We start from the raw sequence: 25,877 nt of genomic DNA on the forward strand, positions 1-25,877 counted from the left end.
CCTCCACTCCCCAGGACGTGACACAAGCACCAAGGCTTTGCCCTCCCTGCTGCTTAGTGACTGGTCATTAGTCAACGAGTTTGCCTTCCTGTGAAACTCCACTTCCACTGAGCTCTAGGACAGCTTTGGCTAAAACTGTTATATAAAAAGTTAAATCTCTTGAACCTGCTAGCTTTTTGCTGAAATCATTAATCCGTCTCTCTGGCTACATAAAACCAGTCTGTCACATTCACCGGGGAGTCAGCTTGGATTCTGAGTGGCTTTGCAGGGAAGGCTTTGTGGACATGGAGACGAGTGAATGAAGGTGCTCAGGAAACGCCGAGCAAACATACATGACCTGTTTTCACAGGGTTGCTTTATTTCTTGATCTAAGAGACTATGCTTTGCCTATGACCAAAGAGGCCTGCTTTTCCCCCATATACACATCAATTTCTTCAATGGAAACACATCTTATAAAACATCCTATAAAACACATTTTTACTTTGAAGGAAAGCATAAACCAAGGAATTCAGGATTATGTAAGCTGTTCTCCCTATCAAGAGCATTAGATTAGCTTTGGTCTTTAATCCTAAAATGTATAAAGTCAAACATCATAAATTAGGCTTGATGCCTAGCCTAAGATATGGAATTATGAACATCAGACGTGTAAAGGTACATGTGGTTATGTTTAACCTACCAATAGAATAAAATATTTTCAAACTACTTCTTGCTTGCCTGTTGCCTCCGGGGAATGGAGAGAACTTTAGCGTGGTCGATACTCACTGGGATGAAGAGGGAGGTCAGGAGGAGCAATAGCCAGGAGGGAAACCAAATTGGGCTTTTTTTATGTGAGAGAGAAAGAATAAAAAGGAGCTCTTTTGATTCCTAGCAAAGTGGAATGACATGCTTCGCTTTATTTTTTCAAAAATTTCTAACTAGAATCAGCTGAACCAGGGAAGTTATAATAATAAAAGGAGATGAGGTCCTGCCCTAGAAGAAGGGAAGAGAGAAAAAGAAGACAGAACTTGACTATGACATAATCAAGTGATTATTGAAGTAGAATACATTTGGTGACTGAAGAGGGTAGGAGGTAAGAAAAGTCAAGAATGGTATCTAGCCCGGCTGGCGTGGCTCAGTGGTTGAGCGTTGACCTAGGATCCAGGAGATCGAGGTTCGATTCCCAGTCAGGGGCGTGCAGGAGGCAGCCGATCAAAGCCTCTCATCATTGATGTCTCTTTCTCTCTCTCTCTCCCTCTCCCTTCCTCTCTCTGAAATCAATAAAAATATATTTTTAAAAAAAGGAATGATATCTAAGTTCTGGTTCGGAGGGAGGTCTGGTGATGGTGATGGTACAGCCATTAGTTGATATCCACTAGAGGTGGGCAAGTTGGATGGGGAGATGAGATAAATTTTGACATGTGGAGTTGGAGGTGCCATGAGACCTCCGGATGCCCAGGAGGCAGCTGGAGTATGAGCTTGTAGCTGAAGAGAAAGGTCTATTCCATTGTACAGGTATAACACACTGTCTACCCACTCATCAGCTGATGGGCATTTGAGTTTCCAAGTTTGGGGCTATTAACAATAATGCTCCTATGAATATTAACGTACAAGTTTGTATGAACAAGTTTTCATTTCTCTTGTATATTATCTGGGAGTAGAACTGCTGTGTTAAATGGTAACTCTACGTTTAACCTTTTGAGGAATTATCAAACAGCTTTTTAAAGTGGCTGCACCATTTAACATTTCTACCAAAGGATGAGCGTTCCACCTGCACCTTTTTTTTTTCCTAGTCATCACAGTGGGTGTGAAGTGCTAGCTCACTGTGGTTTTGATGTGCATTTCCCTAATGACTAATGAGCATCTCTTCTTGTGGTTTTAGTCATTTGTGCATCTTCTTTGTACAAATGTCTATTCAAATCTTGTGCAACTTTTAAATCAGACTGAGTTATAAGAGTTCTTTAGATATTCTGGATACAAGTCCTTTATTGGATAATCTGCAAATATTTTCTCCCACTCCGTCTTGTCTTTTCATTTTATAAATTGTGATTTTTAAAACAGAAAACTTCTATTTTGATAAAATATATTTTCTCTTTTCCTTTGGTTGTATGTGCTTCTGATCTCATATCTAAGAAAACACTGCTTAACCTATGGTCACAAGGATACACTCTTTTCTCTATTTTCTTCTAGTTTTTTGGTCTTACATTAAAGTCTCAGATCCATTTTGGTTCTTGTATGTGGTGTCAGGCAGTGGATGTATTGCTTTAACATTTGCTCATTTCTCTCGGGACAGAGGACTGGCCCCAGTGGCTCAGGCTCAGAGCTGTGGAAAGGTCCCAGCAGCATTTGCTGAGAGGTCAGATTAGGCCAGAGAGCTGGGTGGACCTCTGGTCACACACAGCCTTGTGTCCTACACATAAAGGGTTTGAGCCTGTAGGAGCAATGGAGAGACGGGGCGGGGTCAGATCTGTGCACTGGCTGCAGCGTTGGGAATGGGGCAGGACTGGAGACCTGTTGGAAGCTACAGCACTAATTCAGAGGAGATGATGGCCGATTAGGGAGGTGGCAGTGAGCAGTGAGCACGAAGAGAAGCGAAAAGATGCGAGAACGTTCGAGGATGTAGAATACGGAGAGAACACTGGATGACATAAAGAATACAGCCTTTAGTCCACACAAGGTATGAGTAGTCACTGGTTTTATTGAGCAGCTCAAGCTAGTTCTGCAGGCAACTGTTAGAGTTCCACACAGCTTTTGAGCAACGTGCAGCCTCCCACAACGGCTAGTAGTACACATTAATGTACATATTATTCTTTGTGAAAAGTGGAGTTCACTAAATGCATTCACCTTTCATATACTTACTTGCAAATAATAAAACAATATAGGCTTTTCAGTACTTTAGCCTAGGTTTCTGCTCGAGGAAGTCCAAATGTGTGAGGTTAGCTTGTTTACTGATTCTGGTCTATAAAAATGGGAGGTCTCAAAATACCAGGAAGTTTTCATAGCTAAAAATAACAAAAAGATTTCTTATTCTCCTGAAATAGAAATTTTATATTTCCATAGTCAAAATAATAAACAATTTTTAAGGTTTTTAAAAAAAATTAGTTGAGAATTTTGATGAAATTCATTTATTTCAGTAGAATAAAAACAATAAGCAGCATGAAAATGTAAAGTGCTACATAAAAGCCCCACAATACATACAATTTGAAAGGTTTCATTTGCTTAAACAGTTACAGGTGAAACAGACATTATATATCTTTTCAAGCATGCTATTTTAACTACCTTGGTATGTAGGCATGTGCTATGTTTGGCCAAAGAAAAAGTCACAGAGTTACCTAAATCGGATGACTGGGGAAAGAATGAGTCCTAAGCCTTTACCTGCCAGGTCATACATCTGGTTTTGACCTTATGCTGTACATAAAGGGTTAAAGTGGGGTTTTAAAATAAATTTTCTGAAGAGGCCCATTTAGTGGGGATATGAGTAAGAATGGCCCCAAAGATTGATTTTGCTCATGAACTCCACAATGGGGACCAGACTGACAACTTAAGGATTTTTAAGTAACTTACTTGAGCTGAAAGGGAAGGAGCATAAAAGATGCCAATTTCAGATATGAACATCAGGTGCTAAAAATTAATCCCAACACAAACAAAGAAGGTGGTCTGTCAGTTGACAGGTGAGGGAAGAGAGGCTAAGCAGATAGAAAAGGATCTGTACAATGTAAAATCTTCTTGGCTTAATCAATTTGAAAGTATAGGCACATCCCGTGGAAACATGCAACAAGATCACATAGCTCCAGAGGCTGGCTCAGGTGTGGCTGAGAGGAAACGAGGGAAGACTGTTCCTAGCACAAGATTAATCTCTGCATAGCCTGAGAGCACAGGGATTTCTTCTCCAGCACCTTCCAGGGTCAGGGACCACTGATGACTGAACCAATATTTCTAATATCTTATGTTCTAAACCAAGACTTCAGAAATGCATTTTCTTATGGTAATAAAGTCATAAAATGGTAACCTATAATTTTCCTAACATACGAGGTCTTCATAAAGTCCTTGGGCTTTATAGACTTTACCACCTTCAGCTGCAGATATTACAGAAACAATCTGTAAACACTTTTACAATGCTCATTTATTAAAGTTTAAGACAACTGTGCATTATATCATAGTATACAATATACTCTTATTTTAAATGCAGACATAAAGGAAAACTGGCTATGAGAGAGACACAGAAATTGTGTGACAGTTAAACGAACTAAAGTCCCATAGCAGGAGTAAAAATTAAATTTGCCTTTAAAATCATTTCACAAATTGTTTCTATCTTGCCCATAATTTCAGTTAGTTAAAACCGCGTAAGGACTTTATGGATACCATCCCCCCAAATATTCAAGATACATTATGGACTAACTTTTGTGGACTGGTCTAGAACTTAAACACCATTTACAACATTGAGTTGTAAAAAAAACTAGTTTACAAATGCACCTTTAGAGTGTAACCTATTTGAAAGCTGGGGGCTGCCTGAATTTAAAAATTAAGTCTTTACTAATAATACTCTCAAGAGTGCCTTCAATGTTGCTACTGAACATACTGAAGGCAAAGTTTCTCTATGATTATATGTTCTCACTAGGTATTATGATGGTGGATTTATCTACTAGAGTCTGTGGAGCTAGCTAGCACTATGTTATATATTGATTTTGCACTGAAAATTATTTCTTGGGCTTTGGTTAGGTGGACAATTCCATGTAAAGGTTTTTCTAATTTCTATTACTATCTCTTGGGCCCTGAGCTTTTCTATTAATATGGTACAAGAAATAGTTCAACATTATGCATATTCCAGAATAATTAAATTTATAGTGATTACAAAGCAAGGCATATATACATCTCAAAAGATATACAATTCAAAGCAGACTAAACATTCAAATCTTAAGATATTCCCACTTAACTTCTGGAATAAAATGAAGTGATTTCCTGGCTTGAACCCTTCCTTCCTTAAAACAAAGATCTATGGAGGACTGTTTCCTCTTTTTCTTTTTAAATCTCATGTGCTCTTTGCAGAGAATGGTTAATAGCATATCAAAGCGGTTACAAGGCATATTCCCTCTTCAAGTAACATCGAGTAACCAAGATGTAACCTTATTTCTTCATAAATGTTTGACAAATAGTAAGTTTCACTGAAAATGTTTAGGACATAAAGCATGTCACAGAATGGGTAATCCCAACATGTTCCCCATGAATGGCATTTTAAGTAAGTTATTGGAGGGTTTTTACTTTGCCTCTTCAACTCTTATCCCTATATCATTCTACATAAGTAGAAACAGAGTACTCAATAAATGATATTGAGTAACTACTAATACTCATTGGAACTTAAAACATCATCTTTTATCCAAAAACTTAAGAGTTATACAGAAAACTATCACAAATTTACATAAAAAGAAACTGAGGCATGAGAAATAATAAATTATTTCCCTGTAAAGCAGGTAATACAGTGAGACAAGGGACTTGACTTCTAGTCCCTTAAACTAAGCAGGACACAGTCTGAATGTCTAGCTATATTTATACTGAATTTATAAGGATCAAAAAAGGAATGAAGGGTAAATACAAAATAAATTTTTTGTAAACAATTCTTAGATTATACCCAATGAAGAATGTTTAATGAAGCAGTTGAGTCACAGCTCTTAAGACACCAAATAGCATTATAACTCAAAGTCAAATATGTACTCATTGGCCAGATATATTCGTCGGAATATTAGCGCTGCCAGTGCCAAAGTCAAGATGACGATGAGTACAGCAGATCCGCCATGATCAGTGTGGTTGTCTCTTGGCTGCTGGCCCTGGATCACTTCTGGTGAGGCAGACGACCGTCTTTGACTCTGCTGCTGGGCCCTGCGCTGTCGAGGACTCATGGAGGTGTTCTTAGCTACAGGTTGGACAGGCTGTTGAAGGGGTGGTCCTGAGGGGTTCTGCACAGCATACTAGGAAATTTTAAGAAATTTTTTTTGAAATTGGCAAAGAAAACTTATACATATACCTGTTATCTATTCAAGAGTACAAAGAATCTCAGAGCACTAAACATGACTGAAGGCGAAACTACCAAGAATTACCTAACTGTTGAGACTATTAATTCACCCTTCAGAGTAAGCCAGCAACACAACTTATTCCAGATTTTCACCAGACTGAGGAGGAATTTACCAGAAACAAATAAGGATAGAATTTACCCACATTCTCCATAGATGGCTTTCTACGTTCCCTCAGCTGCAACTCCAACAGAAATCTGCTACGCATCTGGGCACTTCCCTTTTTTAGGAGAGTCACAGAGAGAAGCAATTTGATTTCCACTTTCTGCTTGAAAATTTGCCATTCTAAATGGCAAAAAAGGCAACTCTCAACAGTGTACCTCTCACGAACGTTTCTTTCAATATTATCTTACTATGTCAACATGCTTCCACCAACAACCAGAGAGCATAGAAAATAATTTGAAACCATATATTTTTCACAGTAATATTGTTGTAAAAATTAGATGTAGTTTTCCAACCAGGCTTATCCTTTCTCACAATTCTTGTCAAATGAACACAAGTCTACAAGAACCCTTTACTGTATATTTGAATTGTGTTACTTTATGTGATATCAAGAGTTCCTTAGGTATGTACTGAGAAAAATTTGGAGGTAGTTGTGGGAGACTCAATGTACCCTCTACTTTGGCACACTAGTTGCCCCCCATAAAGCACTGGATGTCAAATGCTTTCTATCCTTTAGTGACTGCTCCATCAAAGCATAACCACAATGTGGTACCAAGTGAGTCAAATCTTAATTAAAGTTTATAAACAAGAAAGCTCTTTAATATGAATTCCATTTTATTTATATAGATACGTTAACTCTACCTGTAATAACCCAGTGCCTTTAATTCTTTTATTGAAAACAAGTTTATACTAATTATATTAGTGCCAATACACATTCTTTCAAATAAAAAAGAATGCATTTTTTTTCAGAAAAACTTTAAAAACTGAGCAATATAAAATATTTTAAATACTTTCCATTAGAGAAAAATTTAATATTTAGAAGAAAAAATAATCAAATAATATAATTCAAATACTTTTTTTTAAAGGTGAGAGGATGAGCTTTGTGCTGGCAATAGCTATAAACATTAAGGAAAAAATTGCTCTTCTCAGATACCTGCAGAAGAAATTACATTTAAATCTGACATTCATCTCAGCATTAAAAAGCTTAAATAATCTTTATTTCTTAAAACTATCCTTTGGAAGCACTCTAATGTTGTGACCCATAAGACAGCTAGAAAAGAACTACTGACTTTGAGTTTAAAATGTTAGTGCTGATACTGAATTATATACTGCATGAACTTGGACTTCCATACTCCAGGTCTCCCAGGAGCAATCTGCTCACTGAGGAGAGCAGGTACACAATGCTGCAGCATTTTGTGAGGTCTTACATTGTTGCAGGTGTCATATTGTGACTTAATACTCATTGAGTTGAACTGAGTCACAGTAGCCAATAAAACATTCCATTTGAAATCTCCCCTTCTTTCAATTGTTCAGCCAAGATAAAAATATCTGATAGAGCAAAAGTACTCAAGGCTTAAAGGAAGATGGGTTCTTAAGAAACAAAAAAACATGTGGTCTATGAATCCAGAAACTAGCACAAGAAACTGACTCACCTTGAAGCTTTATTTTATGTATGTTATTCTCCCATTAGTTGGAGGGAGAACATTACTCTGCCGGTATGCCTGACTAACACAGGGAGCCTTGTCATTGTCAGGCTGGCTTTCCACTTTGTAAACACATGACCCTAAATAAGTCATTTAATCTGACTCAGGCCCCACATATGTACAATGAGGCTAATATACAACTTAGCAGTTGTGAGAATTAAACAAAATAATGATATAAAGTGCTTAGGATACACAATTGCTTGTTAAATGCTAGTTATTATTAAAATTACTATTAATATATTCCTTTGGGGGGCACCAGATTTAGGTTAAAAAAAAAGTCATGACTTTACTTAGGAGAATTATTTGGACCTTTATCAGTATGATTAATATAGTTAGAACAACAATCCCTTAAAACATTGACTTTAAATGATATTTTAGTACATACACTTAATGGAAATATTTATATAGATATACTGCTTTAATTAGGTTCTATATTTCTGATGCCTTTTGGATAATACATTACTAAAACCTAGTGCTGCAGTAGTATAAAATTCTAAAATTTCTCCTATTTAAAATAATCACATCAAGGGGAAACTGTAACAACCCAAGGTTATAGATCCTGAGAAACCCAGTTTATTTAGAGTTGAAGGACTAATTGAACTAAATTTTGGCAGTTCATATTGAACTGCCAGATAGAGAATCAAGTTGGCTTTAGCATTTTCAAAATGCTTTAGGATTGGTGGTAGGACTTTTAAATCTTTGCTGTTTGCCTAAACTTGTTAAAACACATATCACAGAATAAAGATTTAAGTTATAATAGTTTCCATTCTCTTAAATAAGATGAAGTAGCCATTTCTGCTTGTTGACATATTAACCAGAACTGGTATCTATGAAATAATTCTAAGTTTTATGTACTTTAAAATCAAAATTAAAAATACTACTGTTATGATAACATTGTTTATGCTATCTAATTTACTTAAACTTCTTGATTTCTTGGTGGATGAATGTGATATTTTATTTAATTTAAATATTTTTTAAAAATCACAGTCACAGATACGTCACATAAATGTTTCTAAAATAACCTGGAATAATCACCAGCTCAAAGGTTTTGTGTTCACTTTTTAATACAAAATGGAATGGCTTACTCAGAACCTCAATCCTTGGAAAAAGGAAAGAATCTGACACATTGGAAAATCATAAAACTACCATCAGTATTTTTCCCATTTCTACATAGCTAAAAAATCTGCATCAACAAGCAACAGATGGTCTAAAGTTATCTGCTGTATTTAGACTTTCAGCAATCTCTCGCCCCCTCAAGGCTAAGAAAACAGCTTATCTGGGATTTGATGTATAATATCTCAGTGAATTTACATTATACTTGCATGTAAAGCACCCTTAGTCACAACCAGGTTTCAGTTACCTCCATAGTGATCAAATTATATAATCACACTCTGAGATTTGTATGTAAACGTAATTAAAGCTTAATTCACAATTGTAGACAACTTATTGCTTGTTGACATATTAACCAGAACTGGTATCTATGAAATAATTCTAAGTTTTATGTACTTTAAAATCAAAATTAAAAATACTACTGTTATGATAACATTGTTTATGCTATCTAATTTACTTAAACTTCTTGATTTCTTTACCTATACTCCTAGTTTTTTAAAAAAAGTGCTAATCCTGCCCTAGCCAGTGTGGCTCAGGGGTTAGAGCATCAGCCTGTGGACTGAAGGGTCCCGGGTTCAATTCTGGCCAAGGGCATTTACCTCGGTTGCAGGCTTGATCCCCACCCCGAGTGCAGGAGGCAACCAACTGATGTGTCTCTCTCACATCAATGTTTCTCTCTCTCTGTCTCACCTCCCTTCTACTGTTCTCTGAAAAGCAATGGAAAAAATATCCTCAGGTGAGGATTTAAAATAAATAAAATTAATTAATTAATTTAAAAGTGCTAATCCTAAAATTCATTTACTCAATCAACAAATATATATTGACCACCTACTATATACAAGGCACTATGCCAGGGACTGGGGACACAGCCCTGATCCTCGAGGAACTTACATTCTGGGAAGTGAGATAGGAAATAATTATAAAATAAATTATAATAAGTATATATGTAAAAGACAAGAACCATACCGATGTACTGGCCGTAGCACCCTGGAATGTTGTAGGTATATTGTCCTGTAAATCATTTAGTGAAAAGGGGTGGTTTAAGTCCGACTCAGCAATAGTCTTTCCAGATGAATTGACTTCTGCCTATAAAAAAGATAACATCCAAGAACAGTGTTACAAGAGGAGATGTACAGGATAACCTACAACCTACTAAATTCCCTTTCTTTAATTTATTTTAATTGGTACTTTAATATCAACATCAATCAGTTAAGTGTTGAACACTTGTGTGTCCAACACTATGCTAGGTATTATAGGAAGACCCATAGACAATCCCTGTTCAAGGAGATGTTACTTGGTGAGAGACAAAACTAACACCCATGGTTCATAAACCACAATTCCAAAAATCTCTAAAATCTAAAGTGTTTTATAATTTTTAGGCAAGCCTGAGATGTGAGGCTATTAACAGTCTTTATTCCACAGTAGTGTAGATATTCCCAGGTTTGCTGATAAAATATTAATGAATTTGATTATGGGGTACTGTCCCAAATCTCACATGAGTGTTAATATATGCTATATGTTTGATATTTTCTAAAATCTGAAATTCTTAAGTACAAAACACATCTGGCCCTAAGATTTTCAGAGAAGCCATTTTATATACAATAAGAATCTTCAGAAGAAAAAAATAACCAACATTTATTAAGTACCTCCTCTTTCAGGCACAATAAAATAGAAGGAAAATTTCTCCCAAGAGCTGGACCTTGGAAGGACAGACAGGATGTAAAGAGGTAGAGAAGAGGGACAAGGTAACATGTTGCTTAATGCAGGCTGACATTTTTTATGAAGCTAATTAAATTATAGAAGTATTTATATGTTTGGGTAAAATATATGCAGAAAAAAAGGATATAAGGGAAATTTACCAAAATAATAAGAGCATTTATTTCTTGGGGCTGGGATTATATGATTTTATTTTCTTATTGCTTATCTATATTTTCTAAAATAGCTAAAACTTACTGAGCATCAGGGACAGTTTTAAACGCAATACATTAAAGTATTTTTTTTAATATCTTTATTGATTTCAGAGAGAGGAAAAGAGAGGGGAAGGGAGAGAGAGATGGAAACATCAATGATGAGAGTCACTGATCGGCTGCCTCCTGCACGCCCCCGATTGCGGATCAAGCCCGCAACCGGGGCATGTGCCCTGACCAGGAATCAAACCTCGATTGCCTAGATCCTAGGTCAATGCTCACTTAATCTTCATAAGAATCCCACAAGTAAGTACTGTTACTATTTACAGGTGAGAAAAAGGCACAAAGTGGTTAAGCAATATGTCTGATGTCCTACTACTAATAAGCAGCAAAGCTGGGACTTGAACCCTGGCATTATATAGCAGAGTCCAAGCTTTTAACCACTATACTTTATAATGCCTTTGTGAATGTATTAGTTTTGTGATAAAAAAATTATTTGTAAAAACCTTATTGCAATAGGACTATATTACTTTACTTCTGAAAGTAAATAAAAGGGCTACATAATTTGAACTTATTTATCAATTTAGAGTACCTTAAAACTGATTTGTCTAGCCAGTTCCTTGGCTTCTTGGTCAGCCTTGCTTGAATTGCTTCCAGATTTTAAAGGCAAAAGGACATCCTTCATGGTGCAGCCACATCCCTCACAACAGAAATCTTGTGATCTGGTAGGAAATAATTTTTTGATAAGTACAAATCAAATGTTAAATTAAGTCAGGACACTCAAACAATGAATGATTAAATTTAAAAGAAAATAACACTGGATAATTCCAAATCACATTTATCTAAATGTAAATTAGACAATTATGGCAATAATTATAGTTCTGAGACATATACTCAAGTTAGGTTTGTATAAAATTTCATGTCAATTATATCTCAATATTTTTAAAATCTAACATTAAAGCCCGGGCTTAGATTTCATCATTTTCCTAATATACTATCTAAAGAAAAATAAGCTTTAGATTTATATGACAAAAGATATAAACTGTCTAACAATACTGTCCTCAAGATCATACATAACAAGCCTATGGTAAGCCTATGAAAAAGTCCATTATAAAGCTCAAATTATTTTTAGCAGAAACATACATAAAACAATAAAGAAGCCATTAAAAATAGAATTTACAGGTATTTCCAGGAAAAAACACCACCACTTCACAAATCCTATTAATCTAAATAGCAGTACCACTTGAAAGACAAAAAAACTCATGGAAAATCCAGACTCTGAAATTTATCACTGATTATATTAAGTAAACACTCAATCTGTGAACTAGAATTTCCTAAGATTTATTTGTTTTTCTATGTTTTTATTTTCTCCTCTGTGTTCCAGATATAGCCAAAAAGTGCCCTAAAGTTCACAAGAGTGCTGAGGATTTGTATGATTAGAGGTAAATATGTATATTATATAAAAATATATATTGTTAAATATATATTGTTACATTGCTGAACTTCCTTTTAAAAAGTGTTTTACAGTACACCTAGTTCAACATAATAAAATCCTTAGGTCTTGAAGAACATGCTACTTAAATTTATTAAATAGCTTTATGTAAACAAAATATATGTCAAAGTAATATTAATTTAGTATTTATTGATGAGTATCTTTTTTGTTTCACCAGAATCAGCACTGCTATCCATACCCTTTTGAGAATCAGTTGTATACTGCCTTAAAATGTGTCCACTTTTAACTGAGAAGTCAGGAGAAATGTAAAGGAGAATGTTTATTTTTAATATATTAGTCTATCAACAAAAACAGTAATTTACTATGGCTAAATGCAAAATCTGGTTTTTAAAAAGCCTCTAATACAGACTAAGAACCTAGAATATATATACTGACAAGTCTAGAACCAAAAAACAAATTCTTTTTATTTTAACTTGTACATGAAAGTATCAAGATAGAAAGCCAGCACAGAAAATCAAATAAAACAAATGTTATATATTTGAAGGACATATTATAATTTGTGAATAATAGCTACAAGTAAGGTATATTCCCAGAACTTGGGAATAAGATTTAAAAAGAAACCAAGAAGTCTACCAAACCTTCCAAACGCTAAAATCCCTCTGATTTAACAAACATGTGCAGAGGGCCCAGTGTGGGCTGTACTAGGGTAAAATTTACTATAGGGGTGGGCAAAAGTAGGGTTATAGTTGTTCATATGAAAAATAATACAATAATAAATAATAATACAAGAACTCTGTGTTTGCATACTCACAACATAAGTCTACTTTTGTCTACCCCTATATAATTTAATTCATAAAATATGTTCGAACAGTGGTAGGCAGCAGAGTCCAGAACAAGAAAATGACCAAAATCAAAAATTAGTCTTAGCTCTACTCAAAGGAGAGAATACTTTAAATCTAATGACTAATCTGGGTTATGACAGACTGTACCTGGAAAAAAACAGAAAACAATACCAATGGGAAACGACCACTTAATAAAATCTCCTTTTCTTATTCCAGATCATTCATTGAGCACTTGCTATGAGCCAGGTGCTATGAAAAGATGGGTAAGTGCATTCCCTCCCACCCCTCAAGGAGTTTTTAATCTTGTGGAAAGCTGCATACTAACAAGGGCTCTAGTTCTTTTCCATCTGTATTACTGCCCAAGTGGAGACAAAGGACCTGTACTGTTTTCTAGGAGAAGATATCTCCCACTGTAGATTGACAGTAACAACTACTTTCTATAACCAATTCTTTAGACTCTGGTGAACCCTGAGTAAACTGGTACAACTGAGTTTCTAAAATAGCAAAACTAAGGCTAGAACCTGTAGCAAAGGTAATTCACAAAGTAAGAGACAGAGCCTATCTCCTAATAGCCATTTTCCAGAACAATATTTGGGTCTTAACAAAGAATGAAATGCAAAACTTACTTTTTGGCAAGTGCTCTTCTTTCTTCAGGTGTGTAATCTAGAGAACCTATGGCTCCCTCTCCTTTTGTTGGCATAAACCCAATGATGGCTAATAATGCTGTTCTTACTGAAATAAAAAGTAAACATCAATCTAAATTGCTTTGTAAAAGGAACTGGGTTTATTCTGGGAAGAGAAAAAAAGATTCAGGCTTTCACTGAAGATGTACAGGTAGGAGGGTTGTAGTAAAATGATGGCCAAAATCTAGACAAGGAAAAGCATTTTTATTATTTATTCAATAATGTCAAATTATTTATCAAAAACAGCTTCAATCTCAAGAAGGTATTATACTTTATAATTATGAATTGACTAAATTTATATAAGATATATTCACTTTAAATTAGTACTCACTACTCCATGAAGGCTGCCAAGTTTCAGGATGATGTCCTGAGATGCTCAAACAGATTTTCTTGCCTACTTCAAATCGTCCATTAGCCTTAGGAATAAATAAGGCATTTAAAAATTATAGATGTGTTTAATGTTTTATACTTTATAAGTATAAATATATTTTACATATAAATAATTTTTAAAGATAATTTTAAAAGAATGTAATCTCTAAGGGGATACAGATTTTTGTCCTCTTATAGACACTCCACAAATATTTGTTGGACTTTGAATGAATAATACAAACTGTTTTTCAAAGTTGTAGCACTTTTTTGAAATTGAATTATACAACTGAAATCTAAACAATTGATACATAAAGATCCCCTGATGTCCTCCTCTGTGCCTAGTATGGTGCTAGGCTCTGTGAAGAATCTAGGAAAAAGACATACAGATACTAGAATAAAACCTAAGGATTTAGTATCGTCTAACTAGATATTAGTGAGGAAGGCTCTAAAGTGGGAGTAATTTTCAGAAGGATGATACTTTCGTAAGATAGGAACACAAAGGAGGAAGATCAGAGATAATGATTTCAGTTTTGGACATGAATCTATTTTCTTGGTAGGAGAGCTATTGATAATGTCCAGCAGGTAGCTAAAAATACAGACTTGGTGATATCAGAAGATACACATCTTTGGTAATTGATGTCACAGAGGTGATCACTGAAGCCATTTCATAGAAATAAGAAAAAACAGTTGAAGTGTGAACTTGTAGAATGCCCATACTTAGGGGAAGGGGAAGGGGAAGGGGAAAGGAGAAGAGCCATGAAATCAGAATATATGTTTCATATAGTCAGAGAATGTGACTTACTCTCTGCTGCACCCTCAGAGTGACTGACACGTGTTTCATGAATATTTGTTGAATAAGGGTCGGGAAAGAAAGGAAAATTTTCAAACGAGGGAAAGTGAACCAGAAAAAGCAAATATTTTAAATCAGGAGGGCAGGGCTGATTCTCAGCCTCTGGGCTAAACATTACCATACCGTTGGTTAACTCCTGAAATATTTCTATACCTGTTGGTGAACAACTGCTGCTCCAACTACCCCCACCCAGCCAGGTTTCCCCATGCACCAGCCCCTCCCCCTAGACTACTTGGCTCTCCCCATGATCTAGCAAATAAAAGTGACTCCTAACACAATAGGGCCCCTCCAAGATCCTGCTCCAGCCCTACCGCTAGCATTACTGATTCTAAATATCACCTAATATTTGTTAAGCTGCTTCTATATGTGAGGAACTTTATAAAGCATGATTATACTTACCACATACAACCCTGTTGACAGATGATAAAACTAAATTTCAAAGAGATTATGTAACCTGCCTGTGGTGTAACAGACATAGCACTGGTCAGAATCCAGGTCTGTTGGCTCTAAAACTAATGCTCTTTCTACTACACCAAATACAGATAAAAAGCAGCATTAATTCGGTATTTATTAATGAATACCTTTTGTTTCACTATCTGCTACCCCATGAGTGTCAGAAGTTTAACTTAGATGGAACAGGATAAAGACTGAGAAGAGGCAGTGGGATTTCTCAAACTGGTTTTTGAGATTAGTGCTGTGAGCATGTATGGAAACCAGATTGCAGCAGGCTAAACTAGAACAAAGATGCCTTGAAGGCTATCAAATTAAAAAACAGGACAACAACATAAATGGTAAGCAGAGATAAAGAAAGGTGTTTATGTTGTATTTTGGCTTTTTTCAAGGTTGGGGATAATTAAACACACTTGTAAATAAAAGGAAATGAGGGGAGGAAAGCTAAACAATTAAGACAGGAACTTATTGATGAACTACGTCCCAGAGGAGAGAAGAAATAAATTAGATTAATAATTTTCCTTCACATGGAGATAAAATATGTGAACATAGAGAGAAATTCTAAGATATTAATAGTACTAATACAGCAAACATTTATTGAGGACTCTGTGTCACTTCTTATTCTAATAGCTAAGCGTGAAAAGTGAGAAGTTAAAGACGATGTGATTAAGAGGTGCAATAGCATTAACAATACTTTACTGGGTACCTACCATGTGCCAGATACTGTGCCTAGCCCTTTGCATACATTAATTCATTGAATCCTAACAACCACAATATGGTAATTATATATTCATTAGCTTCAATAATTCCTATAAATTATTTTTTGGGGAAAAGGATTATAATCGCAAGGCGTGGCTCCCAAAAGCAAAGTTATAATGTCCCACTTTCTTTTTTTAAAACTTTTAAAAAAAAATAACCTTTTTAGAGAGAGGAAAAGAGAGAGGGGGAGAGAGAGAGAGAGAAACATCGATGCGAGAGTGAAACATTGATCAGCTGTGTCCTACACTCCGCCTACCGGGGATGGAGCCCACAACCCGGGCAAGTGCTCTAACTGGGAATCAAACTGGCAACCTTTCAGTGCACAGGACGATGGCCGACTAACTGAGCCACACCAGCCAGGGCCTCCTTTATTTCTTAATGTAAATGAGTATGTTGACCATATTTTGCAGCCACCAAGAAGACTTAAACCACAAGCATTCCAAAAAGGCAAGAATTCTTACCGTTAGAAGAATAATGCTTGGTGGTTTCATGGGATACTCTGGTGGCAGTACAATTCGTCCATGATAAACTCCTCCATCAAAATCAGAATCTGGGGGCCCTCTAACTGTGAAGTGCCATTCAAAAAGATTATCCTGAACAAAAACAATAACCAATAAGTAATCAGTAATATTAAAAAATTTGACTGTTTTTATTAATGACTATTAGAAATATTATTGGGTGAGAAAAAGTGTTTTATATTACTGCTATAACAGTTTCTAATACACAAAATGTCTGAAAAATTACAAATAAAGCTATTTAATCTAGTTTTCATGTCCCATAAGAGCTAGATCTTTTTTAAACAAATGCATTTTAAAATGTCTGAGCATTGTTATATACTCATAAATAAGATTGTATATTTAATTAAACTATAAATTAGTCCTTGAATACTAATTGGTGATAATTATTATACAGTTGATTCTTGAATAACATGGGTTTGAATTGTGCAGGTCCACTTGTACTCAATTTTTTTTCCAATAAATACATATAAGTACTGTAAATGTATTTTCTCTTCCTTATGACTTTTTTTTTTTTAATATATCTTTATTGATTTCAGAGAGAGGAGGGAGAGGGAGAGAGAGAGTTGAAACATCAATGATGAGAGAATTGTCATTGATTGGCTGCCTCCTGCATGCCCCTGACTGGGGATTGAGTCCACAACCCAGACATGTGCCCTGACCAAGAATCGAACTGCGATCTCCTAGATCCGAGGCCAATGCTCAACCTCTGAGCCATGCCTGACCAGGGTCCTTATGACTTTCTTAATAACATTTTCTTTTTCCTAGCTTACTTTATTGTAAGAATACAGTATATAATACATATAAGATACAAAATATGTGTTAATTGACTGTTGATGTTATCAGTAAGGCTGCAGGTCAACAGTAGGCTATATTAGTAGTTCAGTTTTTGGGGAGTCAAGTTATATACTGATTTTCAACTGTGTAGGGCTTGGGGCACTGACTCCTGCGTTGTTCAAGGGTCAACTGTATAATCAAATAATTAATAAAAATTTGGATGTTAACAATCTTTTAAAATTATCCCTCAAAGATACCTAAGAGCTTATTTATAAGTGGTTAGTAATATTAATACATATGCTATCAACATCATCTTACCAAGTACTTTACAGTTTGGAAAATATTTGTGCATACATTATCACACTTTATTCTCACTATTACCATGGAAACCAGACTGAACACATTTGAATACCCTCCTTTTACAGATAAGAAGACTGAAGAGAGGTAGAGATGTTTGTACAAAAAGCCCAGACTAGCTACAGAGATTCCTCAAGGGGCTAGGTCTTCCAAATTATAAAAAGTACTGAGTTCTTTCCACTTCCCCTCTTTCTCTCATATTCAAGACCTAAAAGGAATTTAGCATCTGAGACCCATTTTATAGAGATTGGAAATCTGCTTCTTCTTAAGTGTCTGATTCTGAATGGCTAATGAAATACTCAGGAAATATTGGGAGTAAAATATATTAATAAACCACATCACACACATCTTCAATGATTCAATACAATGAAAAAACAATTTTAAGGAATTTGTTTAAAATATTAAAATCCATATGTAGAAGATGGAGACAGAAACTAACCTCTAAAGGTTGTGCATGATAATGATCTGTTGGATCTTTCAATTCTGCCGCTTCTTTCATTAAACGTTTAACAGCTAAAATAAAATTCATAAGATAGAGACATTTAAAATATACTTTACCAAGTGATTAACACAGATTTACAAACCTAATGAAAAAGTTTCTATTTTAACAAAACAAGTTTAGAGAGGACTGGTTCAACTGAATATATGGTAAAGGTTTAATTACGGGATAATAGTAATCATTGGAGGGGGAGAGGAAACAGTAACTAGGCATTAGAAGAGTTATGTATTAAATTAAATATATAGATAAGTCTCATAAAGGCACTATTTTTACTTAATAAGTACTTACATTAACTCATACAATCCTCAAAACAACACTATGAGATAGAATATTCCCATTTTCCAAACAAAGAAACTTGTCCACGGTCACACAACTAGTAAATGACAGAGCTGGAGTTCCAACACAGGCAATACAACTCTACCATGTTCAAATGTCTATATTAACAAAAACATACACTCAGAACTCATGCTCATGAACACTAAACCCCACCATATTTTTAACCTCTTGGGACTTTCCACTCAATATCTTGCATTAACTTAATGGGACTGTCTCCAGAAGTCACTGAATGCCATAGCCCTAACTGATTTCTTTTGAAATGATTCTTCACCTTAATTAAAACCTCCAATCCACTGACCCCACAACTTTCTTTACCCCACCCACCTATCCCCTATATTCGCTTCCCTTTATCAACACTCTTGGCCTTAGTGCTTCCTCTTTCATACTCCCCTAATAAAATTCAATTCTAGCTGACCCAACCCAAGCATCTTCTTATTTAGTGTCTATACCCAAACAGCTGAGCATTACTGAAGGGGGTAAAAAAGTCACAGAGGCAGGCACATTGTTGCCATTATAGTTACAGTTGTTATTATCAACAACTTCCATTGTGACACAATGCTACCCAATGTTCCTATATTTCACTAGTAAGCCCACTGGCCCACTCTCTCCGACTAGCACCCTAACACTATTTCATACCTATTTACTCAATTCTCATCTCTCTTCTGTTTCACTTCTTTCAGTTAATGGCACAGCCTTTTACTTCTGTGATAAATGTCCATTAGCAGCCTACCACAATCAACAATCCTACCTGTATCTGTACCCTTTTCCCATTCCTATGGGCTCTCAAAAGTCAATCCTTTGATCCCAGCCCCTTCCACCTCAAGCTTCAGGTGCTAAAAAAATGTCAGGATACTGGTGTAGGATAGCAAAGCCATAAAAAAAGACATGTAGCCTAAGACTCCAGGAAACTCTGCTTGAAACCAACTGATGTTGGTGTTATAAGAGAGGTATGCACCAAGATGGGCACCTAATCTGACAGCAGACATTAGAGAAAAGAGATCAGGTACTGACATCTGAAAGAAAGTAGGATTCACGCAGGTGGGTATGAATAGGCAGAGGAAACAATAAAAGTAAAATGTGTAGGGGCACAGCATGGAAAGTTATCAGGAGAGATTAACTAAGAAGCAACTCCCACATAATATCATAATTCAGTATGTATCAGGTCTTTTGCATAAAGTTTCATTTTAGCCCTGGCCAGTGTGGCTCAGTTGACTAGAGCATCACCGGGTACACTGAAGGATCCTGGGTTTGATTCCCGGTCAGGTCACATACCCAGGTTACCGGTTCAATCCCTGGTTGGGGTGTGTACGGGAGGTAAATGATCGATGTTTCTCTCACATCCATGTTCCTCCCTCCCTGCCTCCCTCCCTCTCTCCCTCCCTCCTTCCCTCCCTCCCCTTTCTTCTCCCTCTAAAACTAATAAAAACATATCCTTGGGTGAGGATTTAAAATTTTAAAAAATTCATTTTAATCAAGGGTTCCTAAGGTTAAAAAAAAAGTTCTTAAGTCACTATCCTATTCAATAACTATTAATATTCTTTTCCACTTCCTACTCCGAACTAGGCCCCTGTAGGCAGAGACTTTGTTCACTTGATCATCAAATTACTGAATTCATACTAAATGCTATATCTACAACCAAAATGAAAGTTTCAGTTATCAAGGAGTTTACAGTCTTGGGGTGGGGTGGGTAAATACAAAACAGCACGATAAATGCTATATTAGAAACGTATACATTGAAACACTCTTCCTGCAATTTCTAGACACTCCGCTTCTCTCTACTCCAGACCTTCCCATATTCTAGCTCCTCAGTTTGCAATGCTGCTCCCACCTCTACTCCCCACCTCATCATCTAGACTGGTTCCCACCAAACCTTTAAGTAACTTACTCAGGAAGGTGTCCTTAACACCCTCCCTTGTCCACCTTCAGAGGAGTGACTCAAGATTCCCATCTGGACAGATAAAAAACCCCGAGGAGTTCTGGGAGGGGAGTGGAGACCAGAAATGCTCTCCAGGTTATTCTAATGCTCTAATGCTTTGGAAGCCACTGCCCTAGACACTAGGTTGAGTGCCCTTACTATAAGCCTTCATAACATTCTGTCTCTTATTTTTTATAAAGTTCGTCTCACTTGTAATTATTTAATACCTGTCTTTCCTGCTAAACAATCTACTTCATTGCAGTCTCCTCAGGACTTAGCACATAGTAAGCACTCAAATATTAGTTGAATTAACTTTTACTATCTTTCCCTAAAAAATCTCTTTCCAAGGATCTGATTAAAAGCAATGGTTTCAAAATTATTTAACAATAAGATAAAATCCTTTGTTCGAAGAAAAACTTAATGAGAACCTCAATATGTAAAACAGGTAACAGCTGTTTTGGTTGCTAACAATATGGAAGGGACTTCAAGCTATTTACCATCCCTCCACCTATTCTATCTAAGGAGCTCATGGATCAAGGATTGAAAACCCCTTTGTTTTCAATTAATATTATTAGATATAAGTAAAATCATAGAAGCTGTTATCAAGTTAGTTCAGTTGGCTGCTGTAAGCAATCAAAGATGCCAAGGAGATTGTTTTTCCTTCATTCCTCATCAGCTAGCTGAATAATGATTAAGCTGACGAGGTCAGTCAGGTTTTATGTCACTTCAGTTGGAGAGAAGAAAATAAATACCAAATAGTACCTCAACCTTATGAGAGATATATGAAAGGATCAGAAATGCTACAAGAATGCATTTAAAGGAACAATCGTTTGCTTAACAACTAAACAGGTTGCTTTTATTAGTTCTTAGGCCACATAGGCACATACCATATGAGAGCTAAAGCTACATAGTCAAATAGAAAGTGAGGTTAGTCTAGTGTTTTCACAACCTATTTTTTCTGAAATAACATATACTATGAATGCCTTAGTGAAAAAGGACATGGACTCTGGGATTAGAACTGCATTAAAATACTGGCTCTGATTCCTTGGGCCTAAATCCTTGAACAAGACACTTAATCCTATTCTGCTTCAATGTTTACATCTGTCAAATGGGAGTCAACAATTTCTTCACATAATTCTCCTTTCCTTCTCACCCATCCCTCTTCCCCAGATCACAAGTTATTAAGGTCAGAAATAAATGGGATATAAGGCCTTCTCAATAATTCTGTTTCAAAATCAGGCCTTGAGCATATGTAGTTGGCCACATAGCATGGCTCCCTGGCTCCCAAAGAGAAATATCACTGCTATGGAATAGTCGAGATTCAAAGTACTGACTGGCAACTACTGCTAGAGCATAGTCTGCCACTCCTGATACTCCATCTCTTGCTACCTCATGGCTACAGAGAAAACTTTTCCCCCATCAGCAACTCTCTTATCTTTTTTGCAAGCTCATTCAATGGAATTCTCCTATCATGGTGAGATAAAATGTTCCAGGACAGAGAAGAGGGGTGGGGAGCACCTGCATGCCTACTCTTGTTCCTTCTTTTCATGGAGGCCACATGATCACTCTGGATCAAGCTCTAGGCTCCACAGGCCTAGGCATTAGCATTCTGCACATGCCCACGCTAGCTCACTGGGCTTATTTTGTAGTTTGGAGACAAACCTCCAGCTAAGGGGATCTTTTACAGGTCATTGTCTCTCATGCACCTATTTTTTTTAGAAAGCAAGTATCTTGATATCATCAATCTTCAAAGCATGGGTAAAATGCAAAAGAGGCAGGCGAATTGAGGACGTGAACTTAATGTCATGCTCCCCAACTGCCTCTTCCCTGTTCTCATATGAAGGCACTTAAGCAAATATTTAAGGACTAATGTTTCTTCCCAGAAAGGCCCTATAAAGGTATCCATTCAACAAATATTTAAAGAATGTCTGAGCAATGAAAATAGAAGAATGACCAAGACCTTCTTTCCTTCAAAAAGTTCACAGTGAGAAAGACATGAAAACAATTACAACACAAACACTGACCAAATATGTACAAATATAGGGGCTACCTTAGTCTGCCTACAGGAGTTTGACAAGACTGAACCTTAAAGAAGCCTGAAGAATTAATAGGAATTTCACACAGATTAAAGGGAAGGCATTCCAAGCAGAGGTTCCAACAGGAAACAAGGTATATAAGTGAGAAGAACCGTTCCATCTGGGGACACTCAGGCAAAGGATAGATGGTGAAAAAGCAAAGGAGCATAGGAGTGGTAGATGAGAAAAGCTAAGATCAAATCATGGGCAGCCCTGTAAGCCAAGCAAAACAATTTACTTTGAACTGTATCCACGGCTATCAGAAAGCTACTGAAAACTTTTCAATATGAGAAGTGATCTAATCAGGTTTTATTTTGTTTTGTTTTCATTGATCTGGTGGCAATAGTGACTGCTTAGATATATGTGTGTCTGCATGTATTGGCACCCATGCTCAAATGCCTGTGTATGTGAAAGAGAGTTTTAGGGTAGGGAGTAGAGTAAAGCTGTCAATCCCTGGGATGAGGAATATTAAGGCAAGGTGCAGGTTTGGAGAAGGAGAGAAAACTGGTAAGTTTGGTGTTTATACCTTGTAGCTATTTTTCTGGTCTGTGGGAAATCTGGGTGAAGATGTTAAATCACCATTAAGTTCTACATGCACACAGCCTAGGAGAAGGATCTGAATTGTACATTAAAGCTTGAGAATGATTAGCGTGAAGATGCAGTTGACACCAAGGACATGCACAGGATAACTCCTAGGTTTCTGACAGAGACAGTGTGTGCCTTTGCACCAGTCTCTTATACATGCACCAATCACTCGCTAACTTGCCCATCAGCCCCTTCTGAGGAAAGCTGCTGCAAGAGGTTCTTTGTACATAGGTCTCCCTACTTTGACACCCTATTACATTGGCCAGAGCAGACCCCAAAAAAGAATCAGGGAGCTTGATCCAGAGGCAACTGCTGATAGGCTAGTCAGAAGGCTTATGAGGTGGCCCCACACAGAGCTCTGCCCACAACCACAAGTCCATTCATAAAGAAGTAAGTTTTCCCACCTATAAAATGAACAAATTTACTATCCACATGCTAGCACACCCGCCCTTAACCAGTTATTTGTATTGTCTTATCCATACTTCTAAAACAACTAACTCCACATGAGATGAGAAAAAGGATTATATCTCTTACATAGTTCAGTGTTTTTAACAACTTCCTTTCACGTATACATGACTCTAAAAATATCACAGGACTGAGAATAAAACAAAGGAAGGAAGCACTTTCATTAAGCCTCCATAAGTCCAGTATCTCATTCATTTCACCTTCTCCATGAAATCGAAATGATCCATACAATAAAAGATTTAAAAAAAAAATTCTGTTTAGAACGGTAACATCACCTTTGAGGAAATGAAACAGAAAAGAGGAAGCAATTTATTACACAGCTAGAAGCCTGTTGGCGGAAGCTCAGTCTGCTGGCAATAGGTACAAAATCTGGAAATGTAGTACAAAATTCTGGAGAATATTAAATGCTTATTATAATCTCAGATATGATTACCTATAAAATTGAGCAATGTCTTCTGACAACAATCTCCATTCCAAGTTGTACTGTTACATTTGCATTATCTCTGGACATTTCACTAAGTACCTCAGGTGCTTAGTGAAAGGAATTTGGTACCATATGACCAAGGAGTCACTATACGTTTTTACCCCATTTTATATGTCTATCACAATCTAAATAATTTAACCATCTAACCTTAAAATTAAGCTTTCTTTCCCTCTTTCTCTTTGATCTCCCCCACCCCCCACCCCCAACTGACATTCTTAAGAGATGGGTTGGAGGAAGGAACTTGTGAACCCACTGAAACTGAACTGTATAAATTATTTCTTGGAGAGACCACAGCCCTCACCAGATTTTTAAAGGAGTCTATGCCCACCCCCAAATGTTATGACCCATTCTACATATTTGGTCACCTAAGAACATTTCTTAGCTTAACAGCACTCAAGTTACCAAAGCTCTGTTCAATCAATATCCTCACACTTTTCTACTCTTTCATATTCTAAGAATTAAAAAAAAATAAATCAAAGATTGAAAATGTCAACTCTTTTCATAAGAATGCTTATATTGCTGATTCCTACTGAGAAGCTACTTTTTTGAAAGAAAAAGAGTAAGAAGCATTAAGAATTGGTCCAATCATTACTGATATTTTAGGATTATCATTTAGAGCTGAATTGTGGAGTTTCTCCCTCCTGACAAATGTATCACGGTACAAACAGAATAAATACCATTTACAGTGTGACTCGTTTCAAGTCTGCCTTAATCTGAGAGAGCTGATTACTTTTCTTGCATCTTTATAATGCACCAGAAAAGAATTTGAAGCTAGGATTGTTTGGGATCCTTCTGTAGAGGAAAAGGAAGTCTTTATGACTGAATATATATATACACACACACACACACATATATGTTAGTTTGGCAAAAAACCATAGTTAGCTCTAAAGTACGCGACTCAACTAGTTTTCTTAGCTCTTTGGCTAACCGGTTTAGAACAGAACATTTGCTTCAATGTCTGTAATTCTATGCACTCCAAATGCTGCAAATAGTATATTTAAACTAAATTCTCAAATGTGAGTGAGTCAAACAGCAGCGACGGAGGAGGGACGACGACGGTGTAGAGGAAGCAGCCTGGCAAGGGGCTGTTAACTATTACCCACGGACATCACGCTTACACCTGTTCTTAGGGATGAGTTTATAACCCGGCTCCCCGCGACAGGAGTGAGGGCAGGGAGAGTCCGGGTGCCGGGGGCGCCGGCCAGTCCCCAGGCTGGGCAGCCGGTGCCCGCCGGCCTCCCTGCCCTGCGGCCTGCACCGGCGCGGCGGGCGGCGGTCTCGCGTACAGCGCGACACCGGGAGTGGAGCCGCGAGTGGCGGCGGACGCGAGGGGGCCGCAGTGCCGACCCCGGAGTCCGGGGTCACTCCGGTCCCCCCTGCCAGCGCTGCCCACCGCCCCGCCCTGCTCACCCGGGCTCTTCAGGTTGTAGCGGGTCTCCATGGCGAGCCGCCGGCCCGGCTGCGGCCTCCTCTCCGCGCCGCTGGTGCCCGGGTCTCTGCGCGGCTCGGGCCGCTCGGGCCAGCCCCAGGGATTCCGCAGACACGGCCCAGCGCCCGGCGGGACTGCAGGCGGGGTGGTGAGGGTGCGGGCGAGGCGCGGGCTCCGCGATGGCGCCGCCTTCTCCGCGGTTCCCCCGCCTCCCCGTGGGCCGGGCGGGCGCCGGCGCCGGCCGAGGCGTCGCTGAAGCGGGCGCCGGGCTGGAGGTCAGCGCCCGGGATTGGCGGCGGGCCCGACCCCGCCGGGCTGCCCGGCTGCGTC

The 25,877-nt window shown here is 37.4% G+C and overlaps 1 protein-coding gene across 1 annotated transcript; it reads right to left on the minus strand.

Moving 5' to 3' along the window:
• Positions 1-2,655: 2,655 nt before the first annotated feature.
• UBE2J1 (ubiquitin conjugating enzyme E2 J1) lies at positions 2,656-25,877 on the minus strand. The gene is made up of 8 exons (XM_081141093.1): positions 25,529-25,877; positions 18,199-18,272; positions 16,572-16,703; positions 14,014-14,098; positions 13,626-13,731; positions 11,297-11,426; positions 9,764-9,883; positions 2,656-5,939 (listed from the first exon to the last, which is right to left on the minus strand). The coding sequence occupies exons 1-8, from the start codon at positions 25,557-25,559 to the stop codon at positions 5,661-5,663; spliced, it is 957 nt and encodes a 318-aa protein (XP_080997219.1). The 5' UTR covers positions 25,560-25,877; the 3' UTR covers positions 2,656-5,660.

This window comes from Miniopterus schreibersii, assembly GCF_964146895.1.
Source record: "Miniopterus schreibersii genome assembly, chromosome: 6".
NCBI lineage: Eukaryota > Metazoa > Chordata > Mammalia > Chiroptera > Miniopteridae > Miniopterus > Miniopterus schreibersii.

Bases quoted from the DNA above. Each gene is read 5' to 3' on its own strand.
- UBE2J1 (XM_081141093.1), bottom strand. From the start codon at position 25,559: ATGGAGACCCGCTACAACCTGAAGAGCCCGG. The intron at 18,273-25,528 runs GTGAGCAGGGCG...ATTTTATTTTAG, and splicing joins CTACAACCTGAAGAGCCCGG to CTGTTAAACGTTTAATGAAA. The intron at 5,940-9,763 runs GTATGGTTCTTG...AAAATTTCCTAG, and splicing joins GTGCTACGGCCAGTACATCG to TATGCTGTGCAGAACCCCTC.